Below are 19,127 nucleotides of genomic sequence, written 5' to 3'. Positions count from 1 at the left end.
TTTTTTTAATTTCTTTTTTATAGCAAAATAGTAACCATGTTTTTTGGCGGATTGATTGCCATTTGTATAACCAGTTTTACTTCAAACAAACAACTATCGTGGTTATAGCAATGGTGAATTTGTGGTTACCATGGTTTAACTATATTTACCATGTTTTTTTGTGGTAGAACCATGGTCAAAGGGATAGTTCACCCAAAAATGAAAATTCTGTCAGTAATACCAGCCCCATGTTGTTCCAACCTCGTTCATCTTCGAAACACAAATTAAGATATTTTTGATGATATCTGAGAGCTGGATCACTCCTCCATAGGCTTCTAAGGGATTGAAACTTGAAGTTATTAAAGACATCTTAAAATAGTCCAAGTGACTACAGTGGCTCAATCTTAAGTTTATCAAGCGACTAGACTACTTTTTGTGCGCAAAAAAAATAAATAAAAAATAACGACTTTAGTTTAGTTTAGTTTATTTAAGAGTTTGACAAGGCAGGATATTGAAGGACAAAACCCTGAAATGTATCAAACAGAACACATACTCAAGACAACCGTATTAAAATTTTAAAATTTTAACCGTATCTAATTAAAAAAAAAAAAAAAAAAATAGAAGAAACAAACAGGAGTAAAACAGATGCATACAAAAACCTGAAATACATCAGGCTTCATATAAGCAGAACCTGCAAGTTATTTATAAAACAGTTTAAGAGCACGTGGAATAAAAGAAAGTTCATGTCTTTTTGATTTACTTTATTCAACTATTCATTTCCTTCTCTGAATAAAGTCGATATTTTTTTTATTTATTTTTTGCGTACAAAAAGTATTCTTGTCGCTTGGTAAACTTAAGGTTGAGCCACTGCAGTCACTTGGACTATTTTAACGATGTTTTTAATAACTTTTCTGGGCCGGCAAGTTTCAATCCCATAGAAGCCTATGAAGGAGTGAGACAGCTCTCAGATTTCATCAAAAATATCTTAATTTGTGTTCCGAAGATGAAAGAAAGTCTTAAGGGGTTGGAACAACATGAGGGTGAGTAATTACTGACAGAATTTTCATTTTGGGGTGAACTAACCCTTTAATTTTCGTAAGGGTTTGCTTAAGAAAAACAGACGACCCCACATCATATTTGCAAATGTTCTGTTTAATAAAATACATTTTAATCTCATGATTCAAGATTATAGTTGATTGAAAACAATTTAACTGTACAGTAATTAGTGGCTCATGATCTTCAAACACATGTGCATTTACAAAAATATTTATATTCTTAAATATATTTCTATGAGAGTCTTAAGATATTTGCATCCATCTGGTTAGTGTTTCTGCTGATGTTAGAATTGGATAATTCTAAATTCGGTGAGGAGGGCGACGATGAGAAAGACAATGTAGAAGATCAGTAGAAAAATGCCATAGACTCTGTTCAGATGGAAACACTGAAGAGGAACCAGTATGAAGGAGAGGACCAGAGACAGACCCAGCGCTCCTGAGAGAACCCAGCACAGCACCCCCTCTGGTTCCAGCTGACCATAGAACAGAACACAGCACACAAATCAGACTCCATTACTCATTTAAACTAATATTCAGCTGATTAAAAGCTTGCAACATATTCTCAAGTCAACGCCAGAAACTTGTACAGTAGATAGCATCCAGTTACAAGCAGAAAGCTGAAGCATTGTGTAAAGAGTGTGAGACATACCGTTACGTTATTATTCTGAAACATTTGCAGCAGGCAGCCCAGACCTACACCAAACAGCATATCTTTATGCAATGTTAAAGGCATACAAAACACACTCTGTGGTGATGTTTTAGGGCCAAATATATCAGTATATTTATAATACTGTCAACTATTGATATAGTTAAAGCACATACACAAAAAGAAAACTTTTAAAAGACTGTATATGCTAAAAGGATACTAAAGATAATGCCACCAAAACAGGCAGAGATGGCCATCCGTGGGTATCCCTTACGGGCTATAGTAATGTCTGCAAAGCAATCTGTGAAAACACAAAAATATTATATCTGGTCTAACAGATGTAATTACATAACAGTGTATAATGTCCTACTGGTGATCCTTTAAAGTTTGGATCACCAGTAGGACATTAATGAGCTGATGAGTTGAATCTGGTGTGTTTGATTATGGAGACATAGAAAACGTGCAGTGTTGGTGGTCCTCCACGACAGGTTTGAGAACCATTGCTTTAAAGTATTAAAAGTTATCTGTAAAAAAAAAAAAAAAAAAAAAAACCTAACACATAAATTACCATTAGTACTTAACAGCAGTGTTGTAGTTACTAAGAAATAGTAACTAGTTACAGTTACTTCATTCAAAAAGTAACTCAATTACTTTGTTGATTACGTACACCAAAAAGTAATGCGTTACTGTTAAAAGTAACTTTTTAGTTACTTTAAAAAAAAACATTCTTTAATGTTCCCATTAATGCCCTTTTATGCGTTATGGTCTATACAAACACAAAACTGACTTAAACAGAAAGCAATTTTTAAACACTATTTTATTTGAGTCAGACCAGCACAAACTGAATATATCACAAGGATTTCTGAGGTGACTCACTATGCTGACTCGCGATCTTCGCAGTAGACGCGCCAGAGAGAAATGCACATTTCATACGGATTACATAACCAGAGAGCAGTCTGTAGTCTGTTTTCTTTCGTTTTGAATTGTTCTGTTTAAAAGTAGACATGTCTGTGAGGCAAGTAGGTTACCTTATACGCTGAGTTTCGGCTAATTTATGAGACGAGCTCCAGTTCACGCGCCGGCGCCTCCATTTCGTGATTATCTATCGTCTGCTATATTTACTTCTTATTTATTAAATCCAGGCAATTGGTTGATGAAACATTGATTAAAATTAAGATACAATTAATACAAAACGAAATTCATTTTAAAGAAAGGTTTTGTGCTTTCTGTTTGATGTCTCTGTGAAAGTATTAAATCATCTTTTAGTGCCGCTTTCAGAGCGCGTCGCGTCCGTAACATTGTTTTTTCCTCATAAATGCGAACACTAAAAATAAAATGAATATTTTGTTCTGTGGAGACTGAGAGCCAACCCTTCTTCATTCGGTGGGTAGTAGTTTGCGCAGTGTAATTCACATAATTACTAAACAATATTTATTTTAGGCCTATAAAATTCAGCCCGTATAAATGTGCATTTTCTAAGCTTAGAAAATGGACAAAATTCATTTGATTCTAATCATAATGTAACATTATTGTGAAATTGATTTATTTATAGGCTATTTGCTATTAGTATAGTAAAGCCTATGTTTTTATCCAACTAGGCTATGTGTGGGCCTTATGTAAAATACGGGACAAATCGCGTCCCTTATTGATTTGATACGGACACATCATTTTACTTGTAAATACGGGACAATGCGTCGCTGCTGTAAACAGGTTAGGCTGTAGGCTACACTTCAGCCAAAATTAATTAATTTAAAAAAGTAACGGACAACGCACCATATGGTAACGGAGTTAATTTATTTTAAAAGTAATGCGTTACAGTAGGAGTTACTGTCAAATGTAACTGTGTTACAGTAACGCATTACTGCCCAACACTGCTTAACAGTGCCAACAAAATATTTAAACAATACTATCTAGTAGTTGCAAATCTCTTTTACTTTCACTTCGGGTCCTACAACTGGCTATGAGCAAAAATAATGGGAAGATAATGTGCTGTGTGTATTTTTTATGTTGTGAGTGGGTATGTACCTCCGATGCTGTTGCCCCAGGCTAACAAGGTGAGTCCCAGTACAGTGTTGCTGAGTCTGAGAACAATCCCCAGCAGATGCAGCACACTGACAATCTCAGCCGCCACAGTGCTGATCCACAGAGCACTGACCACAAAACCTAGCAATGAATAGAGCTACACACACAAAATTCAGCTTTGCCTTTACAGGAAATATCATTTTAAATTACATTTATGAATTATTATTATTAAATTATCATTATTATAAAACAGCTAATTTAAATTATTTAAATTTTATTTAAATTATTTTTACTGTATTTTTGATCAAATAAATGAATCCTATTTGTTAAGTAAGTTTAAAAAAAAAATCTAATAATAATAATAGACCCCAAACCTTTGAACAGTAGTGTACATTACAATGAAGCTTTATATTGGCAGCATATTTTAACCAAAATAAAAAGTAGACAGAACTAAAGATTCATACAAAGTGATATCTAGGAGGATGATTATTTGTGGTAGTGAAGAAGACGATGGCTGAGAGGAAGACTCCAATGCAGACTGTAAGCACCCAGACAGGAAATTCTCCTTCAATGAGGTATAAGCCATCTTGAATGAAAAAGAATGAAATGTCTGTTTAAATCACATGCACTTTACAGAACATGAAGTGATTACACAACATCTGCATTAACAGCATTTATCTTTTCGCATACAAGAGGAATTTCAGTTCCTCTGACCGTTCTAATGACTGCAACAGGAGTAATAAAGCAACAATGATAGGGGTGACATAACAGTACCTTACATTGTGCACATATAAGATTGCTGTTACACAAATTTGTTCTTATGGTAAAAAAAAAAAAAAAAAAAAGCCGACTCACACTTTCCAGACTGGAATGTGAGCACACACACCAGAGGCCCAGTGATTATGTGCAGACAGTTAAGAGGCCGTTTCCAGTTGTGATCCTCCTTATCTGTGTCCACCACAGGAACGGTCAACAATAACAGCACTTCTACAGGCACCTAACACAGTCCGACAGACAGGAAAAAAGGAACTTCACCTTAAAGTCGGCATAAAAAAAAAGGAAAGTGAAACGGCTTCTTGAACAAAAAAAATGTAGGGCGGGACTTGTGCATTTTGGCCATCGGGAATTAATTGGATGGTTGTGGTTTGCTATTGCTGTTATCCCATGTGAGCGACAGATTGTCCCGTCTTGCGCCTGTAAACGGCTTGTGTCATCATCAGAGAAGAGATGTCGTTGCAAGAGGAAGGGGACGTTTTTTTATTTTTTATTAAAGATTACAAGGTACATGGATTAAAAAAATAATGATGTGCATGGATAAATCATTTATAATAAATATTGCAATATTCTATGAAAATATTCATAGAATATTTATAATATTCTATGATTTCAATGTGACTTTAAAATAACATATGCATGTATATAAAGTTCCCACCATCCACCAATTGGACAATTAGACAAGTTTATTTTAAAAAAAGAGGTTACTAGAGGAACATCCACTCATTTAGAACCAGGAAGTGATCATGAAACGTTCACATTTTCACCTTGATCACTTTGAGGACTCTGGAACTCCAGTGCCGTCTCCTCCAGGTCCGGCTGTCCACTGGGTTAATAGCATTCAGGAAGATCTGAGCAGTAGATTGATTGTAAGGCAGCAAAGGCTCATACTCCTCTCCATCTGAAACATACATGTAAGAATTACACACACACACTCTAAATTATGAAAGAAACTTGATGAAGAGTGGCATTTCAAAGCCAATCAAGCCATAATATGTAATGCCTGAGCAGAGAGCAACACTTTCACACCATACAGAACTTCCTCAAAGATGCAAACTTCTCTTTCACTGTTAAAGGGTTAGTTCACCCCAAAATAAAAATTCTGTCAGTAATTACTCACCCTCATGTTGTTCCAACCCCGTAAGACTTTCGTTCATCTTCGGAACACAAATTAAGATATTTCTAATTAATTCTGAGAGCTGGATCACTCCTCCATAGGCTTCTAAGGGATTGAAACTTGCCGGCTCAGAAAAGTTATAACGATGTTTTTAATAACTTTTCTGGGCCGGCAAGTTTCAATGCCATAGAAGCCTATGGACGAGTGAGACAGCTCTCAGAATTAATCAGAAATATCTTAATTTGTTTTCCGAAGATGAACGAAAGTCTTACGGGGTTGGAACAACATGAGGGTGAGTAATTACTGACAGAATTTTCATTTTGTGTATATTATTTTTATTGAGGTTTTCAACCATCAAAAACAACAACAACAAAAAAAAAACAGACAAAAAGACCCTTCATAAAACAGAAATCTGTGCAATGTGTAAAATGAAACAAAAGTACTATAAAAAAGGAAGAAAGACATACACAAAGCCAACCTCTGTTACAAAGTGTAATCACAATAGTTAAATAAAGTGATTATTACAGATCATAATAAATAAAACATAAATAAATAATTAGTCCTTCTGATTTGACAAAAAAGTAAAAACTGGTTCTCACATCTTATCGAATTTTGCAGGGTTAGAATTTTCATTTTGGAGTGAACTATCCCTTTAACTAAGCAGATGGGAACACACACTTGCAAAACATATTTATGAAAGTCTGTGGAGTTTAAAACAACCACACACATACATAACCCATGGAAACTCCAGCTATTAAGTTAGCCAACATAGTTTTCAGTTGAGAGGAAGTGACCCACCATCTGCTTGTATGCTGCCACTCTGAGTTTCTCTAAATGAATCAGACGGGAGAATCTCTTCTACAAGTCAAGAACAGCACTCATTAATCTCTGCTCAGTGATCTGAATAACACTGCTATTAGTCAAACAGCATGTATTTTATTTCATAAACTACAATAACACTTAATTTAGATAAAGTTCTGACAGAGCTTTGCGTTTCCATTGTTGTGAGCAGTATATATATGAATGCGTAAATAGTGCAAAATAAAATTAATATTCAACATTTCAGACAGCTTTGTTGTTCATATTTTGAAAACCAAAAACTAATAGTTATGTGACATTACAACACATTTTTACATTTTTAACTTAAAAACAGAAAATAATCACTCCCAATTCAGAAATTGTAATGAGACTTTAAGAGGGTAAAATGTGTGTGATGTGTTTTTGGAATAATAGCGCTCAGTGCTGACAAAAACTGCAGTCTCCTCACCGTGTTCTCTGCCTGAGCTCTGTGCCGATTCATTTAGTTGATGCTTCTGACGATTGTAAACATATGCACTCACAATCACAGTCAAAACATATGCAATATACAACCCCAGATAACCTGCGGATAAGAGAAAAAGAATGGCACAGGAGACAAATATGTTAGACTCATAGTCATATATTTCTTCCAAACAAACTGAAATATTAATCTTTGAACTGGTAACCATATATTCTACTACATGAATGTGTAAATTTTGGGTAAATGAATAACGGTGATCAGACCCACGGCTTCTCCCATGGAAATGTGGCCTTTGTATAGGATATTGAAGGTCCAAAATACAGCCGCCATGTAGAAAATGACATCGCGGAGAAATGGACGGGATGCAACAGTGAAAGGTTTAATCAGAGCAATGCTCCCAGCTACCACTGTTGTAACAAAGATTCCTGCCCCTATAAAAAAACAGTGTGTCATAATAAAGTAGGGGGAAAAAAATCCCAATTCATGTAGTACAACAAATTATCTATATTCATTGTTAATGAACATGTCAACGAATCAACATTAAATAAATGAACACATACTGAATACTATATACTGAAAAGCACCATAGATATATAACAATACTACAGAGCACTTCATGTTTTTTATGGTTAATGAATCTGTTCACACGACTTAAATGTGAAGTGTGTAATTTCTGCAGCAGCCAATAGAACTATATTTGTGAGGGCCAAATGTCCTCACTTATATAGTGAAATACTATGACAACTAGTCCTCACTAGTTAAAAAGGGTTATAAATTGGCCAAATCATGCTTTTATTTAAATCTAGTGTTTTTCACATGTTTCGGTGAGGGTTGTGATTAGGGGTAGGGGTTGGGTTAGGTGATAATATATTGAAAACGATACAAAATCAATGGAAGTCTATGCAGTGTCCTAACTAACAGAGTGAAACGTGTGTGTGTGTAAGGATATTTGGTGCATGTTTAAAAGTGCTGATCTCTCACCAAACAATGCTCCAACAGCAAGACCAGCAGTCTGAGGGTGAGAGAAAGCAGCCATGGCACTGAACACATCTGGAGCCCCATTTCCAAGTGCCAGGAACGTTACTCCCTGTTCCATTCCGTCATGGAAAATGATGAAGAAAAAGAAAACATGCCAACACAACCTCACAGCACCATTTTGGGCCATTTCCAGTAACCAAAACACAAACAGATCACTTTGGATTCCACTCCGTCACACACCAATTGACCACTACACACACCTCTCAGTCATGCACACACTTTAATGACTCAAACAGTACAACAGACTCTTCTCGATCATGCACAGACTTCAAGAATAAACAGTATTAGACTAAACAAACACTACCTAGAATAACACAGCCTTGGCTAACACTGTGGGCATATGACCTACAAACAGACTTATTGTTTGATATACTAGTTGCTTAGCAAGTTGTGATATTCTCTTCACTCCAGGACTCAGGAGTTTATCACTGCTGTGGTTGATAAGGACAAAGCAGAAGTTCACAGGAGGAGTAATTAACCTCCTCAACCTCTGCAAAATGAGGACAAATTACAAGGATCAGCTGATCTGGGCATTACTGTTCTGCCATGTTTCAAACATTTAAAGGATACGGCCACATTATGAGTCAGTCTTAGTGAGGAGGAAATGGCTGAAAGATTTGGGCAGAAACTGAAGAAAAAAAATGTATATATGTATAAAATATAAATCAAAATGCACATTATAAGCTACACACATTTGAATAAAATATTCTGTTCTTTATAGATTGTAATCACTGTAAATGAATTTTGCAACCAAATTATGAATTAACTGACTTTATGACCCTCAAAAAGCAGAACTTTTACAAAATAAAGACTCAACTCAAAATTCTCCAGATAAATGAAAGACGTTGTCTCTGTCACATGAATGAATAGGGAAGTAAAACATAGGTCATGGCCAAAGACTCAGCTCGATTGTTATTGCCATGAAATCACATAAATAGAAATGTTTCCAGAGTGTTACAATTATTATTTATAAGTTTTAATCTATTACTAATTTGTATTTGATAGCCATAAGTATCAAATTGAATGCACAACGCAAATAGAATGCAATGTAATAAACATTTCAAATCATATTCACTCTAAAAGTAAAGATTATGCGCACACACAACCAGCACTTAACTTATGCCTAATTCAGTCAGGCTCAATTATTGCAATTCAATGATTATCAATGTACCAAGCTGAGAAGAATGTTGGTAATATGTGGAACATAAAATATGTCTCAGTGTTTATTTTGTCCACACAATGGAAGTCAATGGTAACATTCTTCAAAATATCTTCCACAAAAGAAAGTAAGTCCCTTAAGGACAGGGGCAGCAGTGATCACCAGGACGATTAATAACCCTTAAAGTATTTTCTCAAATACAAAACTCACAAGTCTGATGCAATCAGCCCGAGAATGAGGAACAAAACAAACAGCCAGATTACCTGACAGGAAGAAAAGAGAGAAGGAGGGAAAGTTGACCAATATATATAACATCAAATTACAATCGACTGATGGATAATGATTAGTTTTAGTTGGATATGTAAACAAAAACGTGTCACGCTCCACAAATAAACTTACACAACATTGGATTCTCTGTTATGTGAACGGTTTCAAAAGAAACTGTAAGTTTGGTAACTGAGCTAAATGTCCTTACATAGAGTGTGATGACTAGGGGCAGCAGATTAGGTGGGAACAGACAAAAGGTGACCCAAGGGTATTTGATGAACCCTTCATCTGAAGCACAGTCTGGGGTATTCTTCACAAACTCACATCTCTGGCTGGCAGACAGGTTCATCACAACATCACACTGCAACAAAGACAAAAAATGCAGCAGTGCAAGATTCTTAGCAAATTGCCATGTTAATAGTTAAGAAATAAATAGTTAGACATAAATAGTTAGAAAGAGCCACATACATAAGGCAGAGTTTAATTATGGTAAATGGAGAGTGATACCATTGATTACACATTTATGAAGTTACTGCACATCCGAATACTGAATTAAAGGGGTGTAGTGGTTTGATTTAGCTGTAATACATTGTCTATGATCGTATATTGAAGAGAAGGTTTGTCCAGCTCACCTCGTCTCCATTGCGGTTCAGTGTAACTCCTGCAGGTCTGTCTGAACTCCAGACATTCCCAAGAGCAACGAGGTAAACGGATTTCTGGCAGCTGACACGATCCCATTGCAGAGCAACGGTGCAAAACAACACTAAGAGCAGAGCACGCATTTGTACGCAGATACTCCTTCAACATTGCTTTTCAATGTTCAGCACTAATAGTTGAATTTTATCGACAGCAGCTTTCGTGGTTCTGACTCGGTTTTTTTTCCTTCCGTGTGATATAGGCTAGCTACTCGATGTATGTAGACGCTGTAAAACACACTTGACCTAAAATAACGCAGGAATACACATTTTTACTACTGTCACAAGAGAAAGTCGAGAATGTTTTTCAGTACTTCCTATACAAACAGCGTGACGACGAGCTTTCTTATGTGCCTCGCCCTCCCTCTGTCCTATGGTTAAAGAGACATCACTATTTTTCCACTTAGAAAACGCAGCCGCCGCTATATCATCCAGTTCTGTAGGTGGCGCTGTCACAAATAGGTTCCTGAAACGGCGGTCCTTGAACTCATAGCTAGAACTAGGGTCCTTCAGCCTCCGGTTGTGCAGGAACATACTACTGCTTAAAGGGATTGTTCGCGCGCAAAAACATTTACATTTTGGGTGAACTAACCCTTTAGCATATGTCGCTTTCTCTCACTGAGGACAAGTTTAATTGCAATGTTATACGCAGGACAGTACTTAGGGGGCTGGGGGCCCCTGGGCTTGAGTTTATGTTTGGGCCCTACTTACGCTAAACATCATTATGGAGTAGCACAAATTACACAAAAATTTAAATATGCTTTGAGGTTCCTAAAACAATTAATATGCAACATGCCTATAGTCAAAGTTTAGTGGTTAATATTAAATAGTCATTAATACAATGTAATGCAGAATACTCTCTCAGTTGAGAGAAGATCAAAACTCTAATAATAAAGCCAAGGGAAAACAGTATTTTTAAATTCTTTGTCAAAGCTATCTGTCCTCTTATGTCAGATTCTTAAATTTAAGCCTGGCTCACACTACAGGAGTTTTAGGCCGATTTATGCCCGATTTTCCCCTCCCGAGAATCGGAGAAAAAATCTTGTCGAGGACCTCGATCGGTTCCGATGTTCGGCACAGATTATCTGGTAATGTGAGGCATTCACAGATCGAATCTTGCACCTCCCGATCTGCTCTTACACAAATCGGGCTCGCCCCGATCATATCAAACATGTTTGATATTTATCGGGATGAGCAAGATTGTGATTACGTCAGTACTGTCACAATAGCCAATAAGTAGGGCTGTCATGGTGAAGGAATTTCCATTGAGGTAATTTTGAGTGACTCATCAGCGCGATGCGCGCATTATCTCCATTTATCCATATATTGCTAAATAAATAAGCATAATACAGTATAATAAATAATAATAAAATACTAAATGCATAATAAAGGCATCTGAAATAATAAACTAAGTAGCCTACAATCTAGTGTTGTCAAAAATATAGATTTTTCGACATCGATCCTGAACCATCTGTAACTCTTCCGTCTTCCGCAGGATGTACGCGATCTTCAGTAGTGAACGCGCCAGAGAGAAATGCACATTTCATACGGATTACATAAGCAGAGAGCAGTCTGTAGTCTGTTTTCTTTCGTTTTGAATTGTTCTGTTTAAAAGTAGACATGTCTGTGAGGCAAGTAGGCTATCTTATACGCTGAGTTTCGGTTCATTTATGAAGTATCGCCGACGCCTCCGTTTCGTGATTATCTATCGTCTGCTATATTTACTTCTTATTTATAAAAATCCAGGCAATTGGTTGATGAAACATTGTTTAAAATTAAGATACAATTAATACAAAACGAAATTCGATTTAAAGAAAGGTTTTGTGCTTTCTGTTTGATGTCTTTGTGAAAGTTTTAAAGCATATTTTAAAGTCGCTTAGAGCGGTCATGTCCGTAACATTGTTTTTTCCTCAAATGTCAACACGAAAAATAAAATAATATGAATATTTTATGTTCTGTGGAGACTGAGAGCCCTTTCTTCATCCGGTGGGTAGTAGCTAGGCTATTACTTTGGTTTGCACAGTGTAATTCACAGAATTAGGCCTAGCCCTACACAAAAATATTTTCATTATAAAATATTTATATTCATTATAAAGTTATATTCATTCAAAGATAGGTTAAATGAAACAAGCTGTTAATTATTTTAATTTTAACTTTGAGCTCCACTTTACAATGCTCAGCTGAGCAGCAATGGGCATTGAGCAACGCTGCTGATGCTTTACCTTATAGAGATCTATTATGGCAAGCCGTTTTAACTTTTATTCATTTTCAGGATATGAATCCTTGATATCAACAATTCAATTTTCACTAGTTAAAATTATAATTATTGATATCAACAATTACATTTTTGATATCAACAATTGAATTCTTGATATCAACAATGTAATTCTTGATATCAGGAATATAATTCTAGATATCAACAATTGAATTCTTGATATCAACAATTGAATTCTTGATAACAACAATTGAATTCTTGATATCAACAATTGAATTCTTGATATCAACAATTGAATTCTTGATATCAACAATTGTATTTTCACTAGTGAAATGTCACCATGCCATTCAAAATCAATTGTTGATATCAATAATTACATTTTTGATATCAAGAATTACATTTTTGATATCAAGAATTACATTTTTGATATCAAGAATTCAATTGTTGTTATCAAGAATTCAATTGTTGATATCAAGAATTCAATTGTTGATATCAAGAATTCAATTGTTGATATCAAGAATTATATTCCTGATATCAAGAATTACATTGTTACTAGTAAAAATGCGAATTCCTGATATCAACAATTGAATTGCTACTAGTAAAAATGTTTATTCTTGATATCTGAAAATGTATTATTGATATCAATATTATTTCAGATATCTAAAATGGCTTTCTTACTAGTAACAATCACATTCATGATATCATAAATTAACATTGTCACTAGTGAAAATTGAATTATTGATATCAAAAATGAACATTGTTACTAGTAGCAATTCAATTGTTGATATCAAGAATAGACATTTCAACTAGTGACAATTTAATTCTTGATATCAAAAATAAAGGTTTTTACTAGTAAGAATTGTATTTCTGATATGTGAAATTGGAATTTCAACTAGTAAGAAATAAATTCTTGATATCAAGAATTGATTTTGAATGGCAGCCTATAGTGACATTTCACTAGTGAAAATACAATTACAGATATCAAGAATTATAGTTTTTACTTGTTGCAATTCAATTGTTGATATCAAGAATTATCATTTTAACTAGTGAAAATGTAAATGTTGATGTCAAGAATTAACATTGTTACTAGTGAAAATGTAATTCCTGATATCAAAAATTGCCATTGTTACTAGTAGAAATATTATTCCTGATATCAATAATTATAATTTTAACTAGTGAAAATTGAATTGTTGATATCAAGTATTCATATCCTGGAAATGAATAAAAGTTAAAACGGCTTGCCATAGATCTATGGCATTGATTCATTGTATTGAACAGAGGTGACGCCATTCATTAGAAATATCCTTATTAAAAGGATGATTTTTTTTTAAAGATTTCGCTTTCCTTGGTCATACGGCAACCTTTTCACGAATATGACTTGATATGAAGGACAGATATTTTGTTTACATCCACCTTTCCGCTTCCGATCTGTTGCGTGAGATCACGTGAGGCGCTTTCTCTGGCACGAATCTTAATAACATTGTGTAGTGTGTGATGCGCCACGATTTTCAAATCTTGTAGTGTGAGCATGTTTAAGATTTGAGGTAAGAAAATCTGCAAAGATTCTCCTTAAGTGTGAGCTGCAACCAGATTTCAAAATCGGTTAGGATTTTAAAACTCCTGTAGTGTGAGCGAGGCTTTAGTCAACAAATTCAATCAGAATGCAAAGACACGGTGTATGGCTAGACCAAATAAAAGGAAGTCGGTATCAATAAAATCAATTTTTGGATTGACACATAGGCTGTTTAGACATACAGTCATTTGCTGTGTACGACATGTACATTATGTAGTACACAGCAAATTATAATTGCATAAATTATGTTGAGATTAATGTTTTAAAGGTAAAAAAAATTATGTAAAAAATATGAAATGATTGATTTTTTTTTTTTTTTTAAATAACGACTTTATTCAACTATTCATTTCCTTCTCTGTGAACTAACCCTTTAAGGCCCGGGTCCTAGGCCTACTTTATTTTTTTGTGCTCCGCTCCATCTTTCAAACTATAGCCTTTAAACCCTCAGGTCACTCCTCATTTGCACCCTTATCTTCCTGGTCAGAAGTGACCGGACACCTAAAAATGAAACTTTCTTCCATCCCAGTAAAACCAATGCAATTTATTTTTGTTCTATAATATTTTTTTCTTTTAAATTTTGTATTTTGAGAGAATTTGAAGTTGCTTATTAATATTTATGCAATATTTATGGTCCATTTTTGCCATTGATTTCCATTACACGACAGTAGATGTTAAAACTTCATGCTGATTTGTACTCTGCTTTCGCCAAGATAAGCACTAAGACGTAGCTTTACAGTAAACTATGCTTCACCCATTTACGCTTCTTTCCATATGGTGGTGTGACTCCCCTTCTGTCCGGCGTTAATGACTGCAGTGTACTTGGTGCGTCAGCACACACGACGGCTGCAACTACAGTGTGGTCTCCCTAGTGGACCAGCACGACAACCGTCTGGATTGAGCCAAGTAGGGGACATCTCTAGGCTCTTCAAGTGGGCACCTTCCGTCCTCAGTGTTTCGTCGACTAGCCCACGACACCTCAAGAGGGCTCGACAGTGACTCTGGCGTCCCAGAGTCACCCCCCTCCGTCCCCCACTCAACTCAGCCCAGCTTACTGACCTCTACATCCCTCCTGCTGCTGAGACCTAACCACAATCTCACAATCTCTCCGCAACCCAACCATACGCGCCAACCCGTTGACTAAGGCTGTCGAGCCCCACTGGTGCGTTAATATGCAGTTTCAGTGGCAACGGTTCCGTATGGCATACTACCTACCGCAAAACACAATATCTGCCCAACCACCCGTCATTCACGCAATATACGCAGGAACGTAATGACTGTAAATACTAGGGGTGTAACGATATTTGAACCGAACCGAAAAACCGCGATACACCACCCACGATACGTATCGCGATACTCTCATGGCGAACCGAACACGTCCCGCCCCCTGCTGCCCCGCCCAGCCCCGGCTCATTGCACCTCATGCGTTATGTGTGTACACAACGAATACAGGGCTGTTGCCTAACCACTATATAATCGCAATAAGCTCAGTGTTTTGTTACTTTTGATAATAAGCAATCAATAATAAGCAAAGATAATGTAATCTTTCAAATTATGTCTATTTGATCACGAAATGCAAACAATAAATGCCGTTTTGGCGCTCTTAGATGTGGCGTGACAGATGTCACTGTATGCATGCGGCAGCGCGGAGCGCGATCATCTCTTCCTCAGTTACAGAATAAACATGAATGGACACCCGAAGGTATGTTGAAAGATACAGTATACTTACTGAAAGGCATCATAACTCGTGTAAACACTCAATCAGTGTTTCAACAGCGGAAATACGTCAATAAAACGCTTAGTTTTTCACATAGCTTTATATTTACCTCAGGCAAGTCATTCAGTGTCCACAGCTTGCTGGTTTGCGAACTCTTTCACTAAATAAATGCTATATATTAGCCTACATATTATATTTTACTTAACCTGTTTATGATATCTTGATTATTTAATGTATGTTTAAAATAGTTGTCATGAAAATAACAGCAACTGTGTAAATTATTATATAACAATAACAAATTAGAGTAAAAACATGGGTACTTTCCTGTTATCCGGACCCCACGATGGCCTACCCCTAACCCCGCCCCTAAACCTACCCGTCACTGGGGTTAAGACCAATCAGGGACGATGGCCTACCCCTAACCCCGCCCATGGTATATGGTGGGGTCCGGATAACAGGAAAGTACCAAAACAGGTTAATGCAAAAATTGCCTTATGTGCAGTTTACATGTTTTCATACAATTTGTTATTTGAGTGTTGATTATTATTATATCATTTAGGCTAAAAGTCTAGGCTCTGTTGTTAAGCTTTAATGTTATAGTAATGTGCAAGTAAGGGCTGTAGTTTACAGCATTAGCAGATAATTTTGTTATCCTTGAGAAACGTTTACTTGTAATTATTAATTTAAAGACAAGGACACAATTTGTTCATTAAAGCACTGTTTGATAAAAAATAAAAGCAATTTTAGCTTTCTAAACCCCCCCACCCTACCGAAATGAACCGAACCGAACCGAACCGAGACCTCAAAACCGTGGGACGAACCGAACCGTCAGGTTTGTGTATCGTTACACCCCTAGTAAATACTATACAACCTATACAAATAAACCAACAGACTCTTCAAGTTTTCAAGAATTCTACGAAACCGGCCTGTACACAGCCAGCTAGAATCTTTCCGTCTCAACCACAGCCAGTTGCTGCTCCTTGCTGCTGCTTCAGATAAGTTCTTTACTGTGCGACGCAACTCTTGGCCACTGAATCTGACGTCTCTGAGGAACCGGGTTGTAGAGTGTGCCACAAAACCTCAACAACCCACTTCCACTGGATAAACCTGGACTCTCCATCCTCGCTGTTCTGCTTCAGCGGCCAGATGAGCATACCGCAGTTTCTTCCTCTCATATGCCTCATCTACCGCATCCTCCCATGGCACTGTTAACTCTATCAGTTGAACAATGCCTGCTGATCCAGACCACAAAACAATATCTGGTCATAGGTTAGTGGTGGCAATCTCAGGTGGAAAAATAAGCCGTTGATCAAGATCAGCCAGCATCTTCCAGTCCCTAGCAGCTTGCAGTTGTCCTGGGCGAGAATTTTTTTAAAAAAAATATTTCTTCAATTATTGCAGTATAAGTCAGATTAGCGCCATCTGTTGATAGAAAATTAAAAAAAAAAACATGGCATTGCATGGTGTTACCACTAGATGTATAGCCTGTATAGCTGTACCTGTATAGCTCTCTATGGAGAGGCTTGTGAATTCTCTAGTTGTTTTTGGACCAAATTACTTGCTTTTAAAGGGGTCATATAATGCTGTTTTCATACAAGTTAATTTGATTCTTTAGGGTCTAAATTAAAAGTTTGTAATATACTTTAAAAATTCTCATCAGTAGCTATTGTAAGAAAACGCTCATTTTACCTGGTCAAAAACAGCTCGGTCACCCTTTGTCTTCTTTTTGGAGTAAGGGACTGTCAGCAAAAGTTGATTTGTTGATCTTAATGTCCTGCCTGATTTGTACGCTCCTAAAAAGTCAACAATGTAGTTTGGGGACATGTTATGCATAGCTTTAAAAACCATTAATAAAATCTTATACTCAATCCTGTAGTGAACCGGTAGCCAATGAAGACAACGTAGTACTGGAGTAATGTGGTCCCTTTTTTTAGTGCCAGTTAGAAGCCTGGCTGCAGCATTCTGCACCAGCTGTAGACGGTGCAGTTGACGTTGGCAGATCCCTACATAAAGAGAGTTGCAATAGTCTAGTCTTGATGTGATGAAAGCGTGGACGACGACCTCCAGATCTTTAAAAGTGAGAAGGGGTTTTATCTTAGAAATCACTCTAAGCTGATAAAAGCTGCTCTTTACAACAGAGTTTATCTGTTTGTCAAAGCTAAGCGATGAGTCGACTATTACGCCAAGATTTCTCACACTATCTTTTATCGTCATTTCTATTGGAGCAAGGATATTGGCTATCTTCTCTTTGCAATTTTGTGGACCAAATATTGTAATTTCAGATTTTCTTTCATTAAGCTGGAGAAAGTTTTTAGACAGCCAAATTTTAAGCTCATTCAGATGGTCCAACAAAAGCTTGAGGGACTGTTCGTTCCCGACTTTGAGAGGTAGATAGATCTGTGTGTCATCAGCATACATATGATAAGAAATGTCAAAGCGGCGACAAATAGATCCCAGAGGACACATATACAGAGCGAACAATGTAGGATTCAAATTAGAGCCTTGAGGGAGGCCATATTTTAAGGTGACTGCAGAGGATGAAACATTTGCAAAATTAACAGAGAATGTTCTGTCCTGTAAATATGAATGGAACCATCTTAGCGCTCTTCCACAAATGCCAACCTCACACTCCAACCTGTCTAAAAGAATCGAATGGTCAACAGTGTCAAATGCGGCACTGAGATCCAATGTAATTAAAACAGCTGCCAGCCCAGAATCAGTTGCTGTTAGGGGGTCATTTAGCACTTTTACCAGAGCAGTCTCTGTACTGTGCCTAGCTCTAAATCCTGATTGGAAGTTATCCAAAATATCATTCTCACTTAAAGCTGACGTAATTTGAAGTAACACGACCTTCTCTAGTATTTTAGATATAAATTGTAGTTTTGAAATTGGGCGAAAATTATTCAGATCGCTGAAGTCAAGGCCAGGCTTTTTGATTTGGGGAGCAACCACTGCTTGTTTGAGACAGGGTGGAACAACACCATTTGATAATGAGCTATTCACAATAGATAGTATACCAGGGCCTATGGTTGCAAACACATCTTTAAAGAGCCGGGATGGAATAGGATCCAGAAGAGTAGATGACAGTTTCAAATGTTTGACTATATCTGCTAGTGCTGGAAGAGAGACAGCATCAAAGTGATCTAGTAAAGAAGAACATGGCATGGGGGTTTCTAGAACAGTGTTAGAGGGTAAAATTCTTTCTCTTATTAGTTCAATCTTTCTAACAAAAAAGTTCAGGAAATCCTCGCAGGTATAAAGTGTAGATTCAGTTGGAGACGGAGTGGTCGGGTTTAGCACAGTGTTTATTGTGCCAAACAGAACTCTTGGGCAGTGCGCTGTTCTACTTATTAGGTCAGAAAAATATTTAGTTCTAGCTGCTTTAGCTGTGTAAGGATTCAGGGCGGATCTAATCCGTGGGGAATTTGCATAAATTAATTAATAATTGGTAATTAATAATTATTCATACATGTTTGGATTAGATCAGTCTTACATTGAATTTACTCTCCCTCTAAGGGAGGATCTATCATTTTACCTGCATGCATACGTGTATCCTTGCATTTTAACTACAAGTTGATTGCATAGATCACGTTT

General features: G+C 36.5%; 1 protein-coding gene across 1 annotated transcript; it reads right to left on the bottom strand.

The window, feature by feature from the left end:
- Window positions 1-1,114: 1,114 nt before the first annotated feature.
- slc8b1 (solute carrier family 8 member B1) lies at window positions 1,115-10,237 on the bottom strand. The gene is made up of 15 exons (XM_056243804.1): window positions 9,969-10,237; window positions 9,545-9,697; window positions 9,280-9,332; window positions 8,481-8,538; window positions 7,854-7,959; window positions 7,136-7,303; window positions 6,861-6,974; window positions 6,392-6,451; window positions 5,244-5,377; window positions 4,558-4,699; window positions 4,167-4,288; window positions 3,706-3,859; window positions 1,901-1,981; window positions 1,684-1,745; window positions 1,115-1,507 (listed from the first exon to the last, which is right to left on the bottom strand). The coding sequence occupies exons 1-15, from the start codon at window positions 10,116-10,118 to the stop codon at window positions 1,319-1,321; spliced, it is 1,746 nt and encodes a 581-aa protein (XP_056099779.1). The 5' UTR covers window positions 10,119-10,237; the 3' UTR covers window positions 1,115-1,318.
- Between the last annotated feature and the right edge of the window lie 8,890 nt (window positions 10,238-19,127).

Source organism: Rhinichthys klamathensis, unplaced genomic scaffold (genome assembly GCF_029890125.1).
Source record: "Rhinichthys klamathensis goyatoka isolate OS25496 unplaced genomic scaffold, OSU_Roscu_1.1 h1tg000846l_1, whole genome shotgun sequence".
In the NCBI taxonomy this organism is placed as follows: Eukaryota; Metazoa; Chordata; class Actinopteri; order Cypriniformes; family Leuciscidae; genus Rhinichthys; species Rhinichthys klamathensis.
Note: the sequence above shows the minus strand (reverse complement) of the source record. Positions and strands in the feature narration are given on the sequence as shown.

Excerpts from the sequence above, each read along its gene's own strand:
- slc8b1 (XM_056243804.1), bottom strand. The coding sequence starts at position 10,118 with ATGCGTGCTCTGCTCTTAGTGTTGTTTTGCACCGTTGCTCTGCAATGG. Across the intron at positions 6,452-6,860 it reads GAGCTCAGGCAGAGAACACG|AAGAGATTCTCCCGTCTGAT; the intron begins GTGAGGAGACTG and ends CTTGACTTGTAG. Across the intron at positions 1,508-1,683 it reads TTCAGAATAATAACGTAACG|CTGGAACCAGAGGGGGTGCT; the intron begins GTATGTCTCACA and ends TTCTATGGTCAG.